At 42.6% G+C, this 26612-nt stretch overlaps 2 protein-coding genes and 1 pseudogene across 4 annotated transcripts in view; 2 read left to right on the top strand and 1 right to left on the bottom strand.

Moving 5' to 3' along the window:
* ADSS2 (adenylosuccinate synthase 2) overlaps positions 1 to 8078 on the top strand; it is a 43222-nt gene extending 35144 nt beyond the window's left edge. For both annotated transcript variants that reach the window (XM_070055619.1, XM_070055620.1), the window contains 3 exons: positions 395 to 492; positions 5493 to 5642; positions 6959 to 8078. In XM_070055619.1, the coding sequence (XP_069911720.1) occupies positions 395 to 492; positions 5493 to 5642; positions 6959 to 7011 (301 nt within the window). In that variant the 3' untranslated portion in view covers positions 7012 to 8078. The remainder of the gene's footprint in view (positions 1 to 394; positions 493 to 5492; positions 5643 to 6958) is intronic.
* A 6921-nt stretch (positions 8079 to 14999) lies between these two features.
* The window catches only part of SPMIP3 (sperm microtubule inner protein 3), a 67752-nt gene continuing 56139 nt past the window's right edge, over positions 15000 to 26612 (bottom strand). For both annotated transcript variants that reach the window (XM_070055623.1, XM_008268175.3), the window contains 3 exons: positions 24854 to 24949; positions 23480 to 23652; positions 15000 to 15192 (listed from right to left, as the gene is read on the bottom strand). In XM_070055623.1, the coding sequence (XP_069911724.1) occupies positions 15074 to 15192; positions 23480 to 23652; positions 24854 to 24949 (388 nt within the window). In that variant the 3' untranslated portion in view covers positions 15000 to 15073. The remainder of the gene's footprint in view (positions 15193 to 23479; positions 23653 to 24853; positions 24950 to 26612) is intronic.
* Positions 15093 to 21041, top strand: LOC127483576 (protein SET-like; annotated as a pseudogene).

The following is a 26612-nucleotide window of genomic DNA, read 5'->3' as shown; positions in this document are numbered from 1 at the left end:
GGCTGATGGCACGGGGGTAAATGTACATGTGTTTCCCGCTCATCCCTGTGGAGCCCTGAGTTCTGCCCTGTCCCAGGGCTGGATTGCATCCTTGTCTCCAGGCAGCGCTCCGGCAAATGGGTATTATCGACTGATCCTTACAAAGCTAAGCCAGAGTGTTCGTATCCATCAGTGACAATCTGTTATAACAACAAGAAGAGTAACTCAGTCGCTTATTATGGAGAATATACATCAGTATATTGTCCTGGAGTTTTATGTGGCCTGCCTTAAAATCGAATTCTAACCAGTTTTCAGAATCGCTTTGAAACTTCAAGCTTTGCATGAATTTTCATTTACTCTCCCACGAATCAATTTAAATTTGCTCTTTTCACATTGTCTTTTCTTCTAAAATTAGGTTGGCACTTACCAAGTTGGATATTTTGGACATGTTTACAGAAATCAAAGTTGGAGTTGCTTATAAGTTAGATGGTGAAATCATACCTCATTTCCCAGGTACTCTTTTTTTTTTTAGTCTGTGTCTAAAGAGTATTATAATTACTGGAAAATAACGGATAGGGGAATGCACTAGAGCAATGTTCATAAAGCTTCTCTGTATAATTTATGATATATAACAACAGACTTGATGTGATCTTTGTGAATAGTGCAAATGTGCTGACTGGTATTAACACTGACTTCATAGCTGCCATTCATATGTTGGGTCACAACAAGCAATTACAAAAACTCAAAACAGGAAGGAGGAAACATGGCACCCGGAGCCCCACTAGGCTGCTCCTGAGTCTTGCCTTCTCTGATTTGAGCGTAACTTCGATAGAGGTTCCTCCTATCCTGGGGAAGAACAGAGCAAGAGAAAAGAGCCCCGCCTGTTGTGGTGGTGAGCGTGCTCTAAATACGTGAACCTAGCCTGTCCCGCCAGCTCCGTGAGTGATGTGCTGTATCCTACGCTCTGTGTCTGAAGTGGGTAGATAGATGAAGACTTCCTGCTTAAGTCAAGGCTTATCTTTAGTTACATAGCTTCTTTAATTACTCAGCAAGTTCCACAAATGCTTTCAGAAACAGAATCTTAATTTTTTAGTTTAATCATTAAGCTTGGGAATATGCCAAATAAAAGAATATTAATGAGTTTAATGAACCTTGGTAGCCTAGGCAGTTCTGCGACTTCCTAATGATCACCAGTTCTTGGGAACTCATAACTGTTAAGTTCTTAGATAATAAGCGTGTTTTTTTTTTTTTATACGTATGTTAAAAAGTATCAATGCAAAAAAAATACCACTTTGAAATCCATGCATACTTTTTAAAAAATTTATGTATTTGGCCGGCGCCGCAGCTCACTAGGCTAATCCTCCGCCTTGCGGCACCTGCACACCGGGTTCTAGTCCCGGTCGGGGCACCAGATTCTGTCCCAGTTGCCCCTCTTCCAGGCCAGCTCTCTGCTGTGGCCCGGGAGTGCAGTGGAGGATGGCCCAAGTGCTTGGGACCTGCACCCGCATGGGAGACCAGGAGAAGCACCTGGCTCCTGGCTTCAGATCAGCGTGGTGTGCCTGCCACAGCGGCCATTGGAGGGTGAACCAACGGCAAAGGAAGACCTTTCTGTCTGTCTCTCTCTCTCTCTCACTGTCCACTCTGCCTGTCAAAAAAAAAAAAAAAAATTATGTATTTGAAAGTCAGAGTTTTAGGGGCTGGCGCTGATGTGTAGCAGGTAAAGCCACCACCTGCAGTGCCGGCATCCCATATGGGTGCTGGTTCAAGTCCCAGCTGCTCCTCTTCTGACCCAGCTCTCTGCTATGGCCTGGGAAAGCAGTAGAAGATGGCCCTAGTCCTTGGGCCCCTGTACCCATGTGGGAGACCTGGAGGAGGCTCCTGGCTTTGGATCGGCACAGCTCCAGCCATTGCAGCCATTTGGGGAGTGAACCAGAAGATGGAATACCTCTCTCTCTTTGCCTTTCTGTAACTCTGCCTTTCAAATAAATCTTTAAAAACAAAGCAAAACAAAAAAGTTACAGAGAGATGTTGCTGTGGATTCGTTCTGAGAGGAGGACCATCGTGAAGGCAAGAGGTGTAGAGTCACCACACAGACCCCGGGAGACGGGTGAAAGCGGGCCAGAGGCGAGCAGCCCTCAGACTCGTTTATTTCAGTTGGTATAGCAGCTTAAATAGCCAAGGCAGCCAATCTGGTCAAGGCAGTATCTAAAGCCATCCAATCACAGCCTGTTGCCAGGCAGTTTCTGTTGCCAGCGGCCATCTTAACCTGGCCTTCTCATTCCACCACAGAGAGAGAAAGATCTTCCATTGGCTAGTTCACTCCTCAGATGGCTGGGGATGGGTCAGGCTGAAGCCAGGAACCAAGAGCTTCTTTTGGGTTCCCCATGTGGGTGGCAGAGGCCCAATTACTTGGGCCACCTTCTACTGTTTTTCCAGGCCTTAAGCAGGGAGCTGGATCAGAAGTAGAGCAGCCGAGGCATGAACCTGTGCACATATGAGATGCTGGCATCACAAGTAGCAGTTTTACCTGCTACTCCAGAATGCTGGCCCCAACATACATTTTTTAAATAATATGTATATTCCATGTATCATTAAGATTCCTGATAGACACCAAATTTGTTCCACCAAAATTTATCTTTTAGTTCCATTATCCATAAACTTTTGGAGGCACCCTGGTATTAGGCTTTTGGATATCATCTCATAAGTCTTTGAAGTTCATTTTCCTACTTTGATTCCCTTTGATTTTCAGACCAAACGATTTCTACTCATCTGTTTTCAAGTTCACTCTCTTCTGTGCATTGAAACCTATCCAGTGAATTTTCATTTTTAGAATTTCTATTTGGTTCTTTTCTATACTATCTGTTTCCCTCTGAGATTCCCTATTTGTCACACATTAATGACCAAATTAATTTATTATTAGCACTTCTTTTTTCCTGTGTTAGTCTAATTTATGTTTGGTTTCTCATGACTATCCTTTCCCTTAATTGTGGACCACTGTTTCTATGCCTGATGAATTTTGGTTGAACATTGGACATTGTGAATTGTATGTTGCAGAGACCTGGATTCTGTTATTTTCCTCTGATTCTTATTTTTGGAGACAGTTGAATTATTGGCTGCTTATCCTGAGCTGGTACAGCCTGGTTTTATGCCTTGTTAGTGTAGGTATGTAGAAAGCCTGTGAAGTTTCCCAAATCTCTCACAAACCAGCTGTAAGTCAGCCTTCAAATTCCATCCCCTCTGTGGATCTTGGCATAGCGTGGTTTTGATCTTCATTATGGGGGCATCTTTAGTAGGTTTTACTCAAAAGGTGTGGTTTTTGTTCATAAGGAGCTGCTTTTCTGGTGTCCCAGCTGGATGCCAGCAAAGTGAACACGGTGTGAAAATGAGATCTCTCCAGCACCAGTGTTCCCTGTCCCACCAGCTCTGCTTGACCTCTGGAGTATTCATCCTGGTACCTGCTGTGTAACACCTACTGTCTGGCAGGCTTCTCATTATCCCAACTCTTTGCAGGTTCAGTTAAGCTATCACCAAGCATTCCCCTGTGGACTTTTGGTGGCCCCTCTCTCTGTGGCTCCCTCTTTGATGCCTGAACCGTGCTGGTTCTAGTAAGTTCTGATGACTGCCTCCTCAGTTCAGTGGAGCTGCCCATCTCTATACTGTTGTCAAGAAATTGTCCTTAGAGAGTTGAGTGGTTGCAGGACTTGATTATGAATTTTCCTTCTCTCAGGAACCACAGTTTTGTGCTGCCTGAAGAGTTGTCATATACTTTGTGAGACCTAGTCTGAAACTAGCTGGAAATGGGAGCCTCTCTGAGTCTCCTGATTCCTCTTTCTCATCACCACAGCAGCTTTGGCATTTCCACTTAGTGGGCCTCAATGCTTTCTCTAAGATCCCCAAAACATTCCTAGTAGTATGTTTTCATCATCTTTGTGTCATGCATCATGGAATTGTACTCCCATACCAATGTATTTTCTTCAACTCTGTGTTCCAGCACCTGCTGTCCCCTTGATCCAGTTCCAGGTATACTCTAGGTGCCTACTGGTAGTCTCTTCTCCCTTTGTGGGCCTACTGCTGCTTTTTCTGTGTTTAGCTGGGACTTGAGCCTAGATATTATTTGCTGGCTAGGAGGAAAGGTAGAGGTAGATCTGAGACAGGCACCTGCTGCCTTGCGAGGCAGAGATCTTTCTGTCATCTTCCAACAAGGGACAGCCTTAGCCTTTAATAAGAGGAAATGGGACGCTCTGTAGCTTCAGAGAATTTTGGCAAGTCTGGGGATTTAGAATTTTTGACTGCCATCAGCCCAAATGTCTCATCCAAATCACAGGGTCCCACTTTTCGCAAAAAAGGGCTTTGGCTTCCTTGTGGTAGACTTGCTGGATTTCAGAATTCAGCATTCTGTGGAGCTCTGCTCCTTTGTAGTGGAGTCCCAAGCCCCGTCCTCATCCTTTCCTCACAGGATACCTGTCGCCCTCCTCCACACTGTGCTTTTTAAACGGATGAAAATCCCTCAGTCTTTCATGCATGGCGTTCATAAAGAGCGATCCAATTTTATGACTATTGTACTCATTTTTTTAAAAAGATTTCTTTATTTATTTGAAAGACAGTGACAGAGAGAAAGGAGAGACAGAGAGAGAGAGCTTCCATCTGCTGGTTCACTCCCCAAATGGCAGCACCGGCCAGGGCTGGGCCAGGCCAAAGCCAGGAGCCAGGAGCTTCTTTCAGGTCTCCCACATGGGTAGCAGAGACCCAGGCAGTTAAGCTATCCTCTGCTGTTTTTCCCAGGCCATTAGCTGGGAGCTGGATTGGAAGTGGAGCAGCCAGGGCTTGAACTGGAGCCCATGTGGGATGCTGGTGCTGCAGGCCATGGTTTTAACTTGCTGCACCACAGCACTGAGCCCCTTTTGTACCCATTTCTATGCCTTAAATATCCTCAGTGCTTTTCTTTCCCCGAGTATGGTCTCCTGGTTCACCTCCCAGGAACATTTTAGCAGTCATACAATGTGTCACAGGCTGTCCCTGCTCGGCCCACTACCAATGACCGTTCTCATTGCTGGCCTGCTAGCCGGCGATCTAGCTCTAAGTTCCTCAGATCACTCCTGGCACCAGCTGTCTTAGATTGAGTGTCCTGGGAGACACTCAGATTCAGAGATTTGCTCCCAGGTAGCTGCTTCATTAAGTGCTCTGAGCACCAACGCCTGTGAGGGAGCAGGAGCAGCAGGACTGGGCAGAGCTGCGTGAAAGCCCACAGCTGTTCTCCTGGGGCACTCTGGAGCTGGAGTACCTGTCCACTTAGAGTCAACGCATGTGTTGCTGCAGAAATAGCTTGGTTTGTAGGATATTACCCCAGATGCTATGTATACTATTTTGTCTTTCTAAAATCTGAAAAATTCTAAATTCCTAAATACATCTGTCTCCAAGCATCCTGATAAAAAAAATTGCCAGCCTGTGGTATTAAAAAATCCTTGACAATAAAGTAGTATGTACCATGAACAAATATCCTGTTTAACTTTTAGCAAACCAAGAAGTCTTAAATAAAGTTGAAGTTCAATATAAGACTCTCCCAGGATGGAACACAGACATATCAAATGCAAGGACGTTTAAAGAACTGCCTGTTAATGCACAAAACTATGTCCGGTTTATTGAAGATGAACTTCAAATTCCAGGTAAACAAACACTTTATGAACAATTATCTTTTAACTTGCCTTTCTGTATTCAAAATAGAATAAAAGATCACTATTACTTGGCCAAGTATTCATGTTTTGCATAAATTCCCACGGAAATATAAAATAACCATTTTATGCCTTAGAATAACTATGGTACTTATCTTATAATAGAAGATCATAGATTAGCTTCCATCCTTTCTGATCCTGTCTTTTAATTCTGTTAGTCTGCTTTTTACTCTGTGACATTCATTCTTATTCCTTTCTCTTAGTAACTACTCTTTTTATCTCTTCACCACCACCAAGAATAGTTTACTACGGGTTTTTTGTTTTGATGTGCTGTGTTTATTCTGGGTTAAACTATTCTTAAAAGCTGGGGTTTTTCTTGAATAGACATTAGGAAATAATTAGCACAGTTAATCCCCTTAGAAAAGAATGATTAAAACTTTATTTTAAAACAAGTATGAGATGACCAGGGAGTTAGGCATAATGAAGTTACCAGTATATCTAATTTCTTTTAACTGACTGTCTTTTCCTTTTATCCTTTTATTTGTGTTGATGGAAATTTGAGACCAGAGAAAGTGGGAGGTATTATTCATATAAAATCTATTATGTACTTATTCTGATTTCACATGACTTAAATTGCTAATGCCCCTTCCAAACTTGATGTCAGATTTAGTAAACATATTTGTTTACTGCTCATGGTCAACTTTTTATGAAAGCCAAAAACTGATGACTGTTAACAATGAGTTCTGTAAAACACCATGAAAACTCATCTTAGCAGTACATTATTCAATGTAGTCATTCTGCAAATAATTTTAACACCATGTGATTTAGGTGACTAGAAACTCTCATAGATTATGCAATAAGCAGTTAAAATTGTATTTAAAATTTTAAATTGTATTCTTTTCTAGATGTTTCTAATTTTTGAGCTAAGCGTTCCAGTAGTACTTCAGTATCTTCTTAGCATCAACCATTTATCAAAGATAAGCATGTGTTTTCTAGTAATCAGGAACTTGATCACGGCCTCCCTTGGTCTCTGTTGGTTTGGGCCAATGTTTTACTATGAAATTAGGAAATTCCTGGCAGTTAGAACAGGGAACAGTGAGGCAAACTTTTCTGTGCAGGATCTTGACCTTGTATTCTCTTTAGAAATAGGCATGCTCTGCTAACCCAGAAACAGCAGAAAGTCTCCTTAGGAAACATTAAATGGTGATGCTGAGAAAAGCAGGGGACCACCTATTTCTCACTCCCAGGGGTTGAATATTATAAAGAAATTAATGCTAATCTTATTCTTTCTGTACCTTTTTTCTCCCCAGTTAAATGGATTGGTGTAGGTAAATCCAGAGAATCTATGATTCAGCTCTTTTAAGGATTGCCAGCAATGCAAGCAACACTCCTTGAGAGGGAAGGAAAAGACTTTACTGTTTCTCTATTAGCTGCATATTAAAGACATTGAAGTGAGTTTCAAGCCCTGCAGTGGTTTCCAGTCTTTTAAGATGGATGGCTGTTGTGGATACACACTTTGGCATATTCCAGTGTCAGCGTTCCTTAGCTGGCCTAATTGCCGAATCATCTGTTGCTCTGCTGCTCATGGTGCCATGTTTTCTTTTACTGTTTAGTGATAGTATGATCTATGTTGTTTGAAATTGAAAATAGAAATACTCTCAGTGTAGTTTTTCTTCATTATTGTCATTATGTGTTCTTAGGTTTTACCCCTATTAGATGGTAAGAACATTTAATGCAGTTTTGCACAAATATTTTTACATTCTGATCATTCAGTTTTGTCATTGTAATCTTTGCTGTTAAAAAAGAAAGATGGAAATATAGGGGTTCTGTAAACTTTTATAATGCTATGAATTCTGTTTAAATTGTGAACTGTTTATTTTCTGCTGAGACCATTGCAAAATTGAGCTTTGGTGGGAGGGGAGGGAGTTATATTCATAGGTTCTTTAATTTGTACAGACTCAACTTATTTCTCTTATTTAATACTTTGAACATCTAATTAATTGTCCAAAGAAAAAAGATGCTCCCCCAAACAACAACCTTAATGTTAAATAGGATTAGTCATTAAAAAATCTATTGTGATAATTGGTGGATATTTTCTTTAATTTCAGACATTAACTCTGAAGTATATTTCCCTTTTTATCAGACCATTATATTAAGTCTGATAGATTTTTCAACATTGTGCCTGTCAGTATGCCTACAAAATCATCTGTAAGTGTCCAAATGAACCCAAATTCTTGGCCATAATTTTTGATCATGCCTTCATTTCTTATTTCTTAGGGGGGAAAAAAAGAGGTGTTATTTTGACAATTAGGCTTACATATTGTGTTGTTAGATTATCTTTCAATGAACTATTTTAAATGTTTAAATTAGGTGCCACTTATTTTATTATACCATCAATAGCTGATTAAAGAGAACCAACTATTTCTAGTATGTTTGTGTACTGTGTTTTTGTTCCTGATAAGAGAAGTAATAATAATACTAGTATATAAGAAAGAGCTTTATCCCTGCAGTGTGTGACGGTAAGGCGAGAGGTCAAAAATATAATCTTTGAAAGGATCTAAATAGCTTTTGTCTTTTAAAGTCTACATTCTTATCTTGTCTATGACCATTGCATTATTGAAACATTATTAGTAATCGTCCAAAGGCAAATATAAAGAACCTAGTCTCCCTTCCAAATCAGGAGTTCTCTTATTTATTTACTAAAAAGGTCTTATTGATGTTACAGACATTTCTCTCATTTTCAGCCACTTTGGGTGATTGTTTCAAAGTGGGCTGTTTGTTAATTGTGTTGGTTAAGAGACTGTTCTTCAGATAATAGCTGTCTTTCTTCAATTTTCAATATTTGTATATTTTTTAAAATTGACACATGGTGATGGTACAAATTTGTACAATACAGTGTATTTCAGTACATGGATAGGGTGTAATCAGAACAGAATAACTGTCGTATATCAGACTCTGCTAACTAATGGATATATGTTGGTGACAGACAAGTATACCATTTTCCTAAAACTTAATGGGTACAGCCTGTTAAATATGTACTTTTTTACTATTAATTTATGTGAAAGGCAGAGTTACAGAGAGGGAGAATGAGAGAGAGAGAAAGAAACCATGTACTGGTTTACTCCCCAAATGGCCCCAACAGCTGAGGCTGGTCCACCCTAACGCCAGTAGCCTGGAATTCCATCTGGATCTCCTACATGGGTGGCAGGGGCCCAAGCACTTGGGCCACTTTCCACTGCTCTCCCAAGTGCATTAGCAAGAAGGTGGAATGGGGGCTGAACACCTCGGACTTGAGCCGGTGCCCCATATGGGATGCTGGTGTTGCAGGCAGTGGCTTAACCGGCACCACAACACCCCACTACACGTTTGTAGAAAAGTTCAGGGGATAGTTAGAGATCTAAATATGGAAAGGATCAAAGAAGGCTTTAGTGGAAATAATGTGTTAACAGATCAACTGGATGAGGAGTCAGACAGCGATATAATGTGCAAAGGCCCAGAGGCTGGAGAGAACTTAGAAAGCGGGAGCAACTGAATAAAGTAATTGAGGCACTGATGAGGTTGATGAGATTGGCAGCAAATTTAGGGAATTCTAAACCAAATAACCAACAAATCATGTTTCATATGAAAGAAGAGGTGAGCCAAAACTTAATACATTTTAGGCTGAAGGAGATATAATGAGAGCATGGGAAAATTGCAAAAACAAGAAGCATGTCCTCTGAATTTCAAAATTCAGAAGGAAACCGGATGGCAGAACAAGACATTTCCATGGGGAGAGGGCCTATGTGATGTGTCTACTTTCTACATTAGATGATAAATGTAGCTAAGTGGGAATGGCGAATTTCTAACATGTTTTTGAAAAGTTAATATGTTGAGACTGGTTTTTCCTCACCAGATGTTAAAACACAGCTATTATAATCAAAATATATAGCTCTGTCATTGGAAAGAACAAATATATAAGGCAAATGGAATAGACAGTCTAGAAATAGATGCAAGCATGTATGAAAACTAAAATGGTATTTCTTTTCCATGGGAAAAGATGCATTAATGAAAATCGGCAGAGTAGGTGTTTGGCCAACTAGCCAAGATGCCCATGTTCCTCATTAGAGTACCTGGGTTCAGTTCCCCACTGGGGCCCCTGATTCCAGCTTCCTACCTACCTAGGCCCTGGGAGGCAGGAGTAAGGATTCAAGTAATTGGGTTTCTGCCACTCACATGGGAGACCTGGATTATAGTCCCAGCTCCTGGCTTTGCCCTAGACCTGGCCATTGTAAGCATTTGGGGAGTGAACCAGTGGATGGTGCTCTTTGACTGTGTCTGTCTCTCTGCCTCTCAAATAGAAAATAATAAGTAAAAAAAAAAAAAAAAAAAAAAAAAAAAAAAAAAAAAAAATAGTGGGAGCTGGTATTTGCAGCAGATAGAACTCTGCTTGGGAAACCTGCTCCCAAATTGGACTGCCTGGGCCTGCGTCTTGGTTCCCCTCAGTTCCAGCTTCCTGCTAATGCACACTCTGGGAGGCAGCAGGTGATGGGTTCCTGTGACCTGTGGGAGAGATCCAGATTGAGATTTGAGCTCTCGGCCTCAGCATGGCCCAACCCTGGCTACTGTGTGCACTTGGAGAGTGAACCAGTAGATGGAAAATCTCTTTTTTTCTCTCTCTGTTACTCCCTCTTTCTGCCCTTCAAATACATTTTTTAAAGAAGAAAAATCACAGTATACAACTTATTATTCTGGAAGAGAACAATCTCAACATGAATTCCAGGTAGAATAAAAATAAATTTTAAGTGATGAAAATGAATATAAGGAAATATGTAATCTTAAGGAAAGATTTCTGAAGAAAAACAGGAAACTCAGGAACGCTAAGGGGGAAAAAATGAACAGATTCGACCAAATTAAGATTTACATAGTTTCCAAAAAAACCTTCAAAATCAAAAAAACTTGGAAAAAATATTTCAATATAACATTATACAAAGAAGAAAATATGTAATATAAAAATGAGCGAAAAATGTGTCAGACAATCTACAAACAAATGTGAAACAACAAAAACATGACAACTTGTCCATCTTCCCCTGCAGACAGGATGAATGAAAAGACAGATTTCTAGTAAAGGTAACTACTAGCAGCCCCTGTTTTTGGTTTGTAACTCTACTCTTCATTTCTTACATGGTTTAAATTTAGACATACATAATTATAAATTTACATTATTAAATATTCCATTTAAAAATGTAATTTGTGACAGTGTGACAATATAAGGGTGGGATAGGACAACTGGATAGGAAAGTTTTTGTAACTGAAGTTGGCTATCATCTAAAGCTGCATTATTACAAATTTAATCTTGGTAGCAATAAGGAAAATATCTAGCAGTCTACAGAAGGATTTTATAAGTAAATTCAAACAGAGCAGCACAAAAATCAACAGAACAGAAAAGGCAGTAATGGAAAAAGGGATGGCATGCAGATAACAAATAGTTCGATGGTGGAAGTGAATCCTTATTAGCAATTACTTTAGTGTAAATGGATTAAAATCTCCAGAAGAAATATTGGGAGAATAGATTTTTTTAAAAGATTTATTTTATTTATTTGAAAGAATTACAGAGAGGTAGAGACAGAGAGAGAAGTCTTACATCTGCTGGTTCACTCCCCAGACGGCCGCAACAGCTGGAGCTGCGTCTACCCAAAGCCAGAAGCCAGGAGCTTCTGGGTCTCCCACGTGGGTGCAGGGGCCTAAAGACTTGGGCCTCTTGCACTGCTTTCCCAGGCCATCGCAGAAAGCAGGATCGGAAGAGGAGCAGCTGGGACTAGAACCGGTGCCCATATTGGATGCCGGCGCTTCAGGCCAGGGCTTTAACCTGCTGCGCCACAGCGCCCGCCCCAGGAGAATAGATTTTTTAAAAATGATCCACCTGTATGGTATCTTAAAGCACATTACTTGAGTAGGTTGAAAGTGTAAAGATGTTAAAGGGTATCACACAAAAGTGGACTTTAAGTCAAAAACTGTTAACAAAAAAAAAAAGGGAATTAAGTATTGATAACAAGGTCGGCTCATGAAGATGTCACAGGTATAAGCGTGCACTCACAGCCCCCAAATATATGAATTAAGCATCAACAGGTATGAAAAGAGAACTAGTTCTACAATAATAGTTGGAAACTTTAGTACCCCACTGTAATAATGCAGTGAATATTTAGACAAGATCAATAAGGAAATAGAGGAATTGAGGAACGTTAAGTCAGAACTAACAGGCGTTAGTAGAAGACTTCATCCAACAATAGCAGAATATTCATTCTCAAGTGCCTGGGGAGCATTATCTAGGCCTTATGTTGCTGTGAGGTCACAAAGTCTCAAGGATAATGAGATCATACAAACTATCAGACCACATAAAATGAAGCTAGAATTCAATAACAAAGAAAACTGGAAAGCTCACAGATGAGTGGGAATTAAACAGTACAATCTTAACCAGTGGATAAAAGGAAATCAGAAAGTATTCAGATGAATGAAAACAGTGATGGAACACACTGAAACTTATGGGTGCAGCAAAGATGGTGTTCAGAAGGACGTTTATAGAAATAAAAAAGTGCAACTTAAGGAACTATAAAAAAGAAAACTGGGCATAAAGCTGATGGAAGGAAATCAAAATAGGGGATAAACAAGAGAATAGGAAAAAAAAAAACGTGGAACCAAAAGTTGGCTCCTTTTTTAGTTTTCATATTTTGTGCATGCTAGGCAATAGCACTGGCCCTTTCATTTGGGGCTTTTGGTATTTAGCTCTCTAAAAATGTCTCCTTTAATTTCTTCTACTCTTTCTCTGTTCTATCTAGAATGCTGATTAATGAGAAGATGGACCTCTTGATATACTACTCTCTTTCAAACATTTTTTAAAGATTCATTTTTAAAATTTATTTGAAAGGCAGAGTTAGAGAGAGCGCTCTTCAATCTGCCAGTTCACTCCCCAAATGGCTGCAATGGTCGCGACTGGGCCAGGCCAAGGCTAGGAGCCAGGAACTCCATCCAGGGCTCCCACGTGAGTGGCAGTGGTTGTCTTCTGCTGCCTTCCCAGGCCATGAGACCAGAAGCAGAGCTTTCAGGACTCAAACCGGCACTCCAATATAGGATGCAGGTGCTGCAGGCAGTGGCCCCTCTGTCAGAACTGTAATTCCAGTGATTGATTTGTGAGAACTTGTAGGATGATTGCTTTTTCATGTTTTGTGGATGTAATTATTTTGCTACATCCTTAGTCGAATTATATCATTATGTGATGGTTAAGAGAACCTATCATTTTGGGATAAGGGGTGCTCAGTCAGCTGGGTACACTGTTTCTGGAAAAGTTAGCATTTGGATCAGTAGACTAAGATCACCCTCACTCACGGAGTGAGTGGGCATCATCTGACCCATTGAGAGACTCAGTAAGGCAGAAGAAAGGTGGAATTTGTTCTCTTTGCTTGAGCAAGAACATTCATCTTCTCCAGTCTTCCAAGCTGAGCTGGGACCATGGGCTCCCTGGGTCTCGGGCTTCCAGACAGGGACTGGAGCTACACCACCAGTGTTCCTGAGCGTCCAGGTTGCAGATGGCAGCTTGTGGGACTTCTCAGCCTCCCAAATCACGTGAGCCCATCTCTCATAATAAATCTCTTTGCATATATCCATCCATCCTGTTGGTTTCATTTCTCTGGAGAACCTTAACCAATACAGAATCAGGTACCAAGAGTAGTAATACTAGAAGAAGAAAATTTTAAGGATAAGTGTTTTGAGTTGATTCTGGGGTTCTGAAATGTGTAGTCTGATTAGATTTGAGGTTGCTAGTGATTCTATTGCAGTAGTAAAGAGAGCACTGATAATCCATGGTATGAACTGTTTATTATAGCAACATTCAAAATGTCTGCATTGGGTATTCCTAAACAACTGCTTTTAAGCCTGGAGCCCAGTGACTCTCTATGATACTTTTAAATAATTTTACAAAAGTAAGGGATATAATGTTGGTTGGTTGTTGTTAATATTGCTGAAATTGCTGAAAATCAAATATAGAACCTCACCATGTGACTGGCTGAAATGCAATGCATGCAGGATTCCCAGCGTCACAAGGCATCTACTGTTAAAGTAAAGGCATTGATTAGGAAAAAGTGGAATTCCGTAAATTTGGAATGGGAATGTATAGAAAGACCCTGGTGAAGCTGAGGACATGAGCCCCTTAATTTTAATGAACGTTGTTTTGCCCAAGGCCTTCCCACCAGCCAGTGGTGTTGACATCTCCACCTCTGTTGGTAGCGGCCCCCACATCCATAGTAGCATCAGTTTTTCCACCTCCATCTGAGGGCATTAACCCTGCATCACCTGAGAAAATGGTAACAGTTTCCCTGAGACAGTTACTGTGCAAGACGTGCTGACTGGTCTTGGGACTCACCGTGGCCACCCTTCTTTGCTTCTAGAATTGAGACTGGGCTCATGTCCCAGCAGATGTGATGTGGTGTGACCTAGGAAGAGGTGTGCTGCGCTCCAGAAAAGCTGCTGCAGTTTTCTAATTTATATAAGCAGAAATCTGGAGAGCATGAGAACATGTGTGGGAATGGATATCAAGAATGTGGGGTAATGGTGAGGGTAAGTTGTGGATAAGGGCTCTTCTAGAAAGCAGAGTTTCTGCATTTAATGTTGCAGCTAAGGGTGTCAGAACAGGCTCTATTTGGTTAACTGAAATGGATCAAAATGTTGCCCACTGTGAATGAATTAGAAAAACCCAACCTGCCTTGGATTAATGTAGAGGGAGAGGCTCAAAGGCTTAGTGAGATTGGGATGCTGGACTGGATTTGTCATTTGAGACCTACTCCTACACAAAGGGAGGGTCCAGAAGACATCCCTTTCATTGATCCTTTGAAAAATAAGTATTTGTGAGAGACGTCCCAGCATCTTTGAAGAGCTCTGTGATTGCTCTTCTCTGTAGACCAGAACTTAGAGTGGGAACCACTGCTGCTCAACTAGAAAGCCTAAATGCACTGGGAGTAATTGGATACCTGGTGTCGCCAGGCCAAATGGTGGCACTGCACCTGCAAAGGCAAGGTGAGCCTGCTTGGTGACAGAGTTAAAGTAGCAATCAAAATAGTCTTGGTTTATGAAGACTAAGGGCATTGCTGGCTAACCATGGTGTTTCTAGAAGTGAAATAGAGAGGAAGTCCACCAGATTCTTACTTGACCTGTATGAACAGAAAAGGTCTGGTTCTAGCTCAAGGGAATTGAAAGCCCAACTCAAATCATAAAAACAGACAGCCATGACCCCCTCAATCAGTCCCAACTATGAGCCTGTTTGTAGAACCAGAACCCCTTGAATGAAGCCCAGAAGCTCTTAAGGAAGGATGCCCAGACACTACAGAAACTTTGTGCTGTTAATTATTCTTCCAGCCTTTCTCAAAGGGACCAAATGTGAGCTTGTTTGAACTTCATGGTTATCTTGGCTTAAAAGCACTTCTTTCAAAGCCACTTCTTTCCTCACAGTTGCAGAGTGCTGGCAGCGAATTAAGTGGTCGAGGATTCAATGCAATAGTGGCCAATTTCTGGTCCCAATCTGGAATTTAAAACAAATTGTCATTTATTTTAAGCTTACTAATTGTGCAAAGTAATAAATAATCTGTGGTATTTAAGAACCATGGCCCAAACCATTTTAATCCTACATCAACAAGAGGCTATTTTGTATCATCTTCGTATCAAATTGAACTTGTTCCTATCCCAAAATTCATACTCTTTGGAGTTCCCTCATATCTTACAGCCTCTTGTCTACAATCAGTAACAGTTCTGCCTATCTAAAGGGTAAGAGTTCAAGGAGGGCTTGAAATGAATACAGTCATTGTTCAGTGAGCCAAAGACCAGAGTATTCCACTGATAACATTGTAACAAAACTGAGAATTTCATGTATTCCAAATACTTTAATGGTTCGATAGCATTTAATGTCACTCACTCTTAAGAGATTGTGAAGATAACTTGGGTTGTGATTCTTTTTACCTTATCCATTGGTGTTAGAACCTAATCTCATTATAAGATGCAATTCCATGTACTAGCTTTTTAGAAATATTTACAACGGTGTGGATTTATTCTTGAGCAATAATAATCATAGGTAACACTTTTTGAAGGCTTATTGATGTTAGGTGTAGGCAAAATGCATAAATCCTTAATATGAATATCTCTATTCTATTAGATATTCTTTTTTATCCATTTTGCAGATGTGGAAGTTGAGGCTGAGAAAGCCTAAGGGGTCACCCTGTTGCTCAAGGCTATGGAGCTACTTTAAAAAGAGTCTGGAAAGAAAGATAAGTTCAGTTTAATGCAAAAAAATTCCTTTGATAATCATGTATGGTTTTTTTCATAGCATGCATTTTCCATGAACTTTCTGAGGATTCTTCATATTTATTTGAAGTACTTGATACCATATGAGGTAGGCAGGAGTTCTGAGGGGCTGTCTCATCCTGTCAGGTTCTAAGTTCTCTGAAGTCAGTCTTCTGCAGATCCTCTTTGGTGTCCTACACATAGTTGGTGTTCAATAAATGCTTCCTAGATAGATAAGTGAGCTTGTATGTGCTGGGAAAGAATTTTCACTAGATAACAGTTTCTTGAGCAACAACCAGGGCTTCTCAGGGTCTACATTAAATTCCCAAGTCAGAAACCTCAGAGAGTTGAATGTGAAATACAGATCATTGCTAATTTAGAAATACCATCTACCATGAACATGGGATCCCACAAATGGGCTTCAGAGCACTTATGACAGGTGGAATTTTGTGACTATTTCATTTTTTTTAAGAAAAAATTTTTTAGATTTAATTTCAAAAGTACAACTTTTGGATTATAGTGGTTCCCCCCTCCCCATAACCACCCTTCCCCCTGCAAACCATCCCATCTCCTACTACCTCTCCCATCCCATTCACATCAAGATTCATTTTTAATTATCTTTATATACAAAAGATCAACTTAGTATATACACGAAGTAAAGATTTCAACAGATTGCACCCACCCAGACACACAAAGTATAAAGTATTGTCTGAATACTAGTTTTATTGTTAATTCACATAGTACAACATATTACGGACAGAGAGCCTACCTGGGGAGTAACTGCACAGTGACTCCTGTTGTTGATTTAACAATTGACACTCTTGTTTATGACGTCAGTAATCACCCGAGGCTCTTGTCATGAGCTGCCAAGGCTATGGAAGCCTTCTGAGTTCACAAACTCCGACTTTATTTAGACAAGGCCATAATCACAGTGGAAGTTCTCTCCTCCCTTCAGAGAAAGGTACATCCTTCTTTGATGGCCCATTCTTTCCACTGGGATCTCACTTACAGAGATCTTTCATCTAGGTCATTTTTTTGCCACAGTGTCTTAGCTTTCCATGCCTGAGAAACTCTCATGGGCTTTTTAGCCGGATCTGACTGCCTTAAGGGCTGATTCTGAGGCCAGAGTGCTGTTTAGGGCATTTGCCATTCTATGAGTCTGCTATGTATCCCACTTCCCATGTTGGGTCATTCTCTCCTTTTTAATTCTATCAATTATTATTAGCAGACACTGGTCTTATTTATGTGATCCCTTTGACTCTTAATCCTATCTTTATGATCAATTATGAACTTAAATTGATCACTTCAACTTGTAAGATGGCATTGGTATATGCCAACTTAATGGGATTTGGAGTCCCATGGACGATTATTTCTATGAAGCTCCTTGAGTATAGAAATTTTGTGTCTATTTTTTTCCTTTTTTGATATCGCCAAACCCTAGCACACCAACAAGCATTTAAATGGGCTCTCAGAATATTTACTGAAGGAATAAATATGAATGAGTGAAAATGTGCCTATTCTATCACTGAGTCCTTGCTCTTTGAATAGGATCCAATCACCATAACACTCTCACCCTCACTCACCACCCACCAAGCAATACTGGCTCCCTTTCTTCTAATTAATTTAAAAGGCAGAGTGACAGAGGGAATCTTCCATCCCCTTGTTCACTGCCCAAATGGCCACAACCACTGGGGTTGGACCAGGCCAAAGTCAGGAGTCAGGAGCTTTATCCAGGTATTCCATATAGGTGATACTTAGGCCATCTGCTGCTGCTTTCCCAGGCACATTAGCAGGGAGCTGGATCAAAAGTGGAACAGCCAGGACTCAAACCGGTGCCCATATGGGATGCCAAGCATTGAAGGCAGAAGCTTAACCTACTGTGCCACAGCGCCCGCCCCCGGCTTCCCTTCTGTTCCCTAAATAAGTCAAGTCCTCTCCAGCTTTCAGACTTTTGCATTTACTGCTCCTTTTACCTGAAATGCTGTTGTATCACTCAGTCTCACTCTTCAGGGCTCCGCTAACATTATAAAGATGTTTTCCCTGACTGCTCTGTTTGAAGTACCTTCCTCCACTGTGCTTATCTCCTTGTAGCACTAGCACCATTTGTAATGTTTTAACAGCATTCTTGATTATGCTCTGTGTCTTCACCAGAACGTCAGCTCTGCAGAAGTGGGTGTCTTATCTACCCAATCACTGTGTTCCTAGTCAGTGGCCAGTGTTTCGGTCAGCATGGTGCTCAGTAAATGACTGAAGCATACTGTGGGTGCCAGTTTTCAAGGCGGACCCCGGTGGTTCCTGTCTCTGGTGTACATGGCCTGTGTACTTCTCTCCTCCACTGCCCTAGGGCTGGCCATGTATGGTAGGATACAGCAGGATGATAATGTGTGACTCTTCAAAAGACTTTGTTCATTGTAAGGGAATTTAACTGCTGGGTTCTGAGGACGTTCCAGCAGCCCCACGGGGAGGCACTGAGACCCCCAGCTTCAGCTTAATAAACCATGTGAGCTGCCAGGGAGGTGGACTCTCCAGCCCCTGCCAAGCCTTCAGGTGAAACTGCAGCCCTCGCGGACATCTGACTGAAACCTCTCAGAGACCCTGGGCCCAAGTTGCCGAGCTGAGCAGCTCTTGAGTTCCTAACCCACAGAAACTGTGAGAGATAGAAAATATCATCTTGGGGCCAGCATTGTGGCACAGCGGGTTAAGCCTCCACTTGTGACACTGGCATCCCATATGAGTGCTAGGTTCAAGTCCTGTCAGCTTCACTTCCAATCCAGATCCCTGTTAATGGTCCAGGAAAAGCAGCAGACGATGGCCCAAGTAGTTGGACCCCTGCCACTCCTGTGACAGATCCTGAAGGAGTTCCAGGCTCTTGGCTTAGGCCTGGCTCAGCCTTAACTGTTGTGACCACTTGGGGAGGGAACCAGCGGATGGAAGATCTGTCTGTTTGTCTGTCTCCCTCTCTGTAACCCAGCCTTTCAAATAAGTAAAATAAGTGTTTTTAAAAAATGAATTAGCAGTTCTCAGAGCTCCTTCCTGCCTGGCCCTGGGGCTAGGAGTTTCCTGGGAGCATGGCCCCCAAACGCCCGTCTTTGCTCCTTCCGCAAACGAAGAAGCTGAGAGCAGCTCCTGGCCTGAGGCCGGCGGACACATTGGCCTCTTGGGGTTTGTCAATGGGAGAAAAAGAACAAGAAGCAACTGAGTGTATTGATGAAGTACAAAATAAAATAGACAGACTTAATGAACAAGCCAGTGAGGAGATTTTGAAAGTAGAACAGAAGTATAACAAACTCCGCCATGCATTTTTTCAAAAGGGGTCAGAACCGACTGCCAAAATTACCCTGGGTAACAACATCTGTCAGCCATCCGCAAGTGTCTGCACTGCTCGGGGAGGAGGGTGAAGAGGCGCTGCACTATCTGACCAGGGTTGAAGTGACAGAGTTTGAAGATATTAAATCAGGCTACAGAATAGAGTTTATTTGGATGAAAATCTTTACTTCGAAAATAAAGTTCTCTCCATAGAATTTCATCTGAATGAGAACGGTGATCCATCTTCAAAGTCCCCTGAAATCAAATGGAAATCTGGAAAGGATCTGACGAAACGTTCAAGTCAAACACAGGACGGAGCCAGCAGGAGGAGGCAGCAGGAGGAGCCAGAGCTTCTTCACCTGGCTCACCGGCCATTCTGATGCAGGTGCAGACGAGGTAGGAGAGGCCATCAAGGATGGTGTCTGGCCGGATCCCTTACAGTACTACTTGGGTCCTGATATGGATGATGAAGAAGGGGAAGGAGAAGATGATGATGATGATGAAGGATTGGAAGACACTGATGAAGACGGGGATGAGGATGAAGGGGAGAAGGGGAAGAAGATGAAGATGATGATGACGGGGAAGAAGGAGAGGAGGATGAAGATGACTAATAGGAACACTGATGGATTCCAACTTTTTTTTTTTTAATTCTCTCCAGTCCCTGGGAGCAAGTTGCCATCTTCTTATTTTTATTTTTTTCCCTCTTGTGCTCAGTCTCCCTGTTTTTGTGGTCTCTTCTCTCTACACCATGGTTCTCAACTTGTTGTGGGGAAAATACCTGAAGCAGAATACAATGGGAAAAGAATCTCTACCCCTTTCTATTCCAAATTCATTTTATTCCTCTTGTCTCGACAAAAACTGTATGGAATCAACACCACCGTGCTCTGCGGGAAAAAGAATCGCTCCTGCCCCCGGCTCCGCTGGAAGCTGGAGGGTGCCAGGCCTGTGTAGCAGTGCATAGAACTCTAGCTTCCCCCTCCTTTCTCTGTTATTGGGCTCAGAGATTACACTGTGTCTATGCGAATACGGACAGTTAGCATTTACCAACATGTATCTGTCTACTTCCTCTTGTTGAAAAAAAAAACACCTTAAAAATGGGGTTATAGAAGGTCATCAAGGGGAGGGTTTGAGATGTTTGGGTGGGTTAAGTGGGCATTTGACAACATGGCTTCTCTTTTGGCATGTTTAATTGTGATGTTTAACGGACACCCATGTAGTTTAAGATGACACTTTGAAAAATAAAATTTTCTCCTAATGATGCCTTGAGCCCTGCCACTCGATGGGAAAATCAGCAGAACTTGAAGGATCTTATTTGGAATTGACATTCTATTGTAATTTTGTTCCTGTTTATTTTAAAATTTTGTTTCACTGGAAAAAAAAGATGATGCTCAGTTTTAAATGTCAAAAGTGTGCAAGTTGCTTTGTTACAGTAAAATTAAATGTGGGGCTGGTGCTGTGGCGTTGCAGGTAAAGCCGCCTGCTGCAGGGCTGGCATCCCATATGGCCACCGGTTTGAGTCCCGGCTGCTCCACTTCCGATCCAGCTCTCTGCTATGGCCTGGGAAAGCAGTGGAAGATGGCCCAAGTCCTTGGGCCCCTGCACCTGCACAGAAGACCCAGAGGAAGTTCCTGGCTCCTGGCTTCGGATTAGCACAGCTCCAGCCATTGTGGCCAACTAGGGAGTGAACCAGCAGATGGAAGACCTCTCTCTCTGCCTCTCCTTCTCTATATAACTCTGACTTTCAAATAAATAAATAAATCTAAAAAAAACCAAAAAAAACCAAAAAAACACAACAACCCTAAATGTGTACACACACAAAAAGAATTAGCTTGTTCAAGTTTCAGTAAACAAACAAAATTCTGAGTGTTTAAGCTACTAGGTTTTGGGGTGATTTGTCACTCAGCAACAGATGACCAATATAGATTCAATCCATGACTCAATGAATGCAGCAATGACGGTTTCTGTATAAATGATCTCTAGAGTGGTCAGGCGTATACCTCACTAAGTAGGGGACCCTCCAAAGCTGTTCCTCATCTTCTGTTGCCCAGCCTGCCCTATCCAGCACTGTATTTTCAATTTTCTGTAGATCCCCACTTGACCACATCTCTTCTTCCAAAAGCCATTATTTCTATCGGAGGTACCCGCAGTCTTGTAGAAGTGATGTGCTGTGGCGTTCTCCTTACTTTGTCTTTTGCGTTTTGGATTAGCTCCAGATGCTCCAGATGCTCTGCCATGTGAGTTTCCCCTGAAAGCTCCTGGTTCCATTTAAGGGCAGGGGCTCTCGAGTGTGACACAGCTGGGTCTGACCTGGACTTAGCACTAACCGGCAATCTGCCTGCATAGACTTTTATCATCTCTAAGCCTTCGTTTCCTCTTCTGCTGACCTGGAGCTAATCACACTGCCCTCTTTGATAACTGATTGCAACAATGAATATGTACACGTGTGCATGAGTATGTCAGCTGAGCACAGTTCCAGGCATGTGATGGATATTTTAAATCCTAACAGCTATTCTCAAGATAGACTTTGGGTCTCCATTTTACAAAGAAGCAAACAGGTTCATGGAGGCTGAGAATACTGCCCAAAGGATTCTCCCTGACCCATTTCCCAGCTTCTTTGGCCACAGCCCTCCCGAGGCCCCTGGACCCCAGCCTCTAGCTCCCTGTACTCTCTCCCAGCTCCTCCTTTCCTAAATGACCTTCATCTCATCCCTCAGTCCCTCAGCTCCTTCCCTTCTCTGTGTCCAACCTTCCCTTGGGTTCGAGAACCCAGCTTTACCCTGCTTCAACCTCTTATCCCAAGCCCCTATTGTCAGCCTGTCCCATCCCCACCTCAGCTTCATCTACTGCCTGCTCCTCCTGGCTCCCCTCTGCCGAGATCTGCCCCGGCCATCTCCTCCCTGCCCTGCTCTGGCACTCGGCCTCGCTACACCTCAGGTCTTTCTTCTGGGAGGGAAAGAAGGAAAGTAGAACCTTCCCACCCACTACTCTTTCTTTTTTTTTTTTTTTTTTTTTTTTTGACAAGCAGAGTGCATAGTGAGAGAGAGAGACAGAGAGAAAGGTCTTCCTTTTGCCATTGGTTCACCCTCCAATGGCCGCCACGGCTGGCGCGCTGCAGCCAGCGCACCGCGCTGATCCGAAGGCAGGAGCCAGGTGCTTCTCCTGGTCTCCCATGGGGTGCAGGGCCCAAGCACTTGGGCCATCCTCCACTGCCTTCCCTGGCCACAGCAGAGAGCTGGCCTGGAAGAGGGGCAACCGGGAAAGAATCCGGCGCCCCGACCGGGACTAGAATCCAGTGTGCTGGCGCCGCTAGGTGGAGGATTAGCCTAGTGAGCCGCGGCGCCAGCCCCACCCACTACTCTTTATCTGTTCATTTTCCTTCCTTCCTTTTCCTTCCTTCCTTTGGAAAAATAAAGTGGTCTGCTTTACAGCAAACTGCTAGATAGTGGTGTGGGTGACACTGAACTGTGACATCTGAGCGCCATTTGGGAATGACACGGCCTGGGTCTGAAGTTTGCATCTCCACCTGCTTGCTGTGGTGAACTTGGGGCTGGTCACTGAACTATCTCTGTGACATGGCCTCCCCTGCCATAAAATGGGCAAAATAATAGCACGTTCCTCAGAGAGCTGGGGAGGGGGTTCTGCCTGCCTCAGAATAGGGAACCCCAAGAGCTGGGATGTGTGTACTCAGCGAGTCTGAAAGGGAAGTCATTTGTTTAACCAAGCACCCACGACTACAGGAACACAAGTACTACTGGACTAGGTTTTACATGAACACCCCAGAGTCCTCTCAACCAGGTGCCCTGGTCCCAGCCCAGAGAGGTGTGTCTGACACATGCCTTTAGATAACAAGTCACTATCATGAAGTCATTTAAAACAGGAAATGCAGGAGCAAAAACGAACTCCCTCAATGCTGTGCTCAGGCACACCAGTGATGTGGCATGGGACGAGGCGCTCAGGGAAGAGTGCTCAGACCTGAGCTTGCCTCCTAGCAAGGACCTGTGCACCTCTCCATCCCTACCATCTCATAACCCCCCACCCCCCACCCTGCCCTGCCAGAGCTCTGAGAGAAGGGAGGGAGGGCCCTCGGGGCAGTTGGCTGAGTTCTTCCTGCATCCACACCCACACTCAATGCCTGCCCCCAAACTGACGCACCCCAAACATGGGCCCTGAGATGCAAGCCCGCAGGAGATGCTGCTGTGGGGCCCAGGCCAGCTAGTCTGACTTACCAAGCTTATAAAATGGCAGAGAATAGTCTCTTTGGTAAGTGGTTTCTTTATACCATGGTTCAGCAGGCCTTGAATGTCTTCGGAAGCAAATATATCGAATGAGTGTCTGTTGGTCTAATTGAGGCCGATACGGACCTTCTCTCTTGGGTGGCATTTCCAAGTCTATGAGTGGTCTAAATGGAAACAGAAATAGCTTCCTGAATGCCTGCTACAAGGAAAGCTGAAAGTCATTCCCTGGGAGCGGCCGCAAGGCTAATGAAAGCTGGCACTGGCAGAGCAGCAGTAGATTGCCCAGGGAATTTGGTCCTCTGTGGTTCGCTTCAGCATCCATCCCTCCTTCCAAATCACAGACCACAGGGGTGACTGGCATGGAAATCTCTGCATCGGCCCATGCGCAGCCACTTCCTGCATTCCACATCTCCCTGGTGCCCTGTCCCAGGGTGATTTTTCCAAGGAACCAATGCATTCTTCTGACCAGACTATACCACCATGGGTCTTGGTGTTTGATGGAGCTGAAATTAGTCCCAAGTTTCCTGCAGCATGACTCTAATAGGTGCAAATGTAATGACCAAATATCTCCGTGCACTTGTGTACATTCACCACACAATGTGTTTGAGAACACTTTGGCGATGGATACTAAGACCTTGAACATGCACGTGTAGTTTATCCCAGCAATTCCAGAAATTAGCAAAGTCTAAGAATGCTTATCAAAGTGTTTTTATGATAACAAAGAGTAGAAACCATCCTCATGTAAAAAAAATGTGGATTTATGTAGACAAGGATACCAAACTGTTAAAGTCATACAGGAATACTACCCCACCATGAAAGGTGATGCCAACTGTAAAACAGGTGAACCAAGTTGCTGTAGATGTGAAAAATATTAAATGAGATTTATGAGTAGCTAAGTCATATGTTGAATGGGTGCTATGTTCTGGAAGGTGGCTACATTTTTGTTTTTGTTTTATTTTTGTTAAAACCACACCTAGAAGGGCCGAAACTGTAAGGCCAAATTCATCAATTTACTCAGAAAGAAACTGAGTCTCTGGAAGGTGAAGTTAGTTGACCAAGTCAAAATTCTAAATCTAGGGTGTGTCTAAAATTTTATAATTTAATAACATTCTACATTTCATTTGCTCATTAGAAACAAATCTGGGAAGTAGAGAAAAAGATCTAAAAATAAAATGCAAAATGCTAATAATCGTACTACTCATTAAAAATATTTTTCGCAGTTTATTTTCTTCCAAAACTTTTCTACCCACTAAATGAGGCTTGTTGTAATCACGGTATCATTTAAATGGTGTATCCTCGTTTCCCCCTTCATCACTGTAGCTCTGCTGAGCTCCCTGAGAATTCAGATCTAGGGCTGTGTCTCACCTGGAGGCTCTCTTCACACCATGGGCCAAATGGTATCTTGCTAGTTGCCCAGGATAATAGCCTTGGAGATCCTTTCCTTGATGGACAATGAATAAACTAGTGGAGAAAGTGAGATGGTGAGAAAAATCAAGGACTACACCTCCTCTATAGAATACTAACTGCTAGGATAAAAAAAAAATGCATTTGGTTTTTGTCTCAGTTCCTGGCAACGAGTTCCTGGTTGTATCTTTCAAACTGATAATGAAACACCTTCCACCATACCAGAGTTACAGGCCTCCCTCTACCCATCACACTCTCCAGTATCTGTAATAAAATGTAATTTATTTTCAGGATTCATATTTAACAAGGCAGGGATTAGGTTCAAAATATTAGGGAAAAAAGAAATGAGGATATGTAAAACCCGTGAGGCACATGTTGATAGTTGTTGAAATGGGAATGGACAAGTGGAGACTCGGTATACTTTTTTACTTTGATATGTTGACAACATTTCACAATAATTTTTTTAAACTAAAAAGAGGACAGTTACCTGGCGCAGTGGTAAGAAGCCACTTGGGATGTGTGTATCTCAGGTCAGAGTGCCTAGCTTTCAGTTCCAGCTCTGCTCCTGACTCGAGCTTTCTGCTGATAGGCACCCTGGGAGGCAGCAGGTAATGGCTCAAGTACTCGGGTCCTTGCCAGCCATGTGGGAGGCCTGGATTGAGTCCCAGCTCCTGGCTTTGACCTAGCCTGGCCCTGGCCATTGAGGACATTTGAGGAGTGAACCAGCAGATGGGAGATCTCACTGTCTGCCTGTCTCTTTCAAATAAAATAAATTAATTTTAGAGATGTTTAAAACTTGTAATAAGTATAAAGGAGCTGAAAATGAAGCAGCAAGGGGTTAGCACTGTGACATAGAAGGTTAAGCCACAGCCTGCAGCACCAACATCCCATATATGGGTGCTGGTTTGAGTCCACTTGCTCCACTTTTAACCCAGCTCCCTGCTAATGCACCTAGGAAAGCAGCAGAGGATGACCCAGGTCCTTGGGTCCCTGGCACCCATGTGGGAGACCCTGAGGAGGCTTCTGACTCCTGGCTTTGGCCTGTCCCAGCCCCGGCTGTTGCGGCCATTTGGGGAGTAAGCCAACAGATGAAAGAACTCTCTCTCTTCTTCTCTCTGTAGCTCTGCCTTTCAAATAAAATAAATCTTTTAAAATAAATAAATAAAATGAAGCAGCACTATGATGTCAAAGCATGAGACACTTGTAAGCTTGGAAGAGGAACTCTTCATGTAGTTGAATTATATTATTTACAGATTTTATTTCAGAAGAGTAGCACAGACATTACAAAGTGTTCATAATTAAGAGAGGGGATGTTGTATCTGAAAGTTGAGGACCATTAATTGATGTAGGTGGTAAGGAATGTAAGATTTTTTTAAGGTTAAGGACATGCTATGGAAAGATCTCTGATGGTAAGGTGGGAAGCAAGTGTGAGGGCCATCTGACTAGAAGCAGTAAGACAGGTTAGGAAGTGACTCTAGTACTTTATGTGGGACATGGTAAGGGTCTGAACTATGTGATGGAAATTCAGGTGGAGATGACATAGTGTACTCTTGAGAAATGTAAAGAGAGTGCATTTTTGGGCTCGTCCACACATTCTGAGCACTCAGTAGATGTCTTAAGAATTCACAGAAAGGGTGAGTATTTAGCCTAGTGGTTAAGACACTTGCATCCCATCCCTGGGTTCAATTCCTGCCTCTGGTTCCTGTCTCTAGGTTTCCTG

This window comes from Oryctolagus cuniculus, chromosome 13 (assembly GCF_964237555.1).
Source record: "Oryctolagus cuniculus chromosome 13, mOryCun1.1, whole genome shotgun sequence".
NCBI classification, from domain to species: Eukaryota; Metazoa; Chordata; class Mammalia; order Lagomorpha; family Leporidae; genus Oryctolagus; species Oryctolagus cuniculus.
The sequence above is the reverse complement of the archived record's forward strand: the minus strand, read 5'-3'. Positions and strand labels throughout refer to the sequence as shown.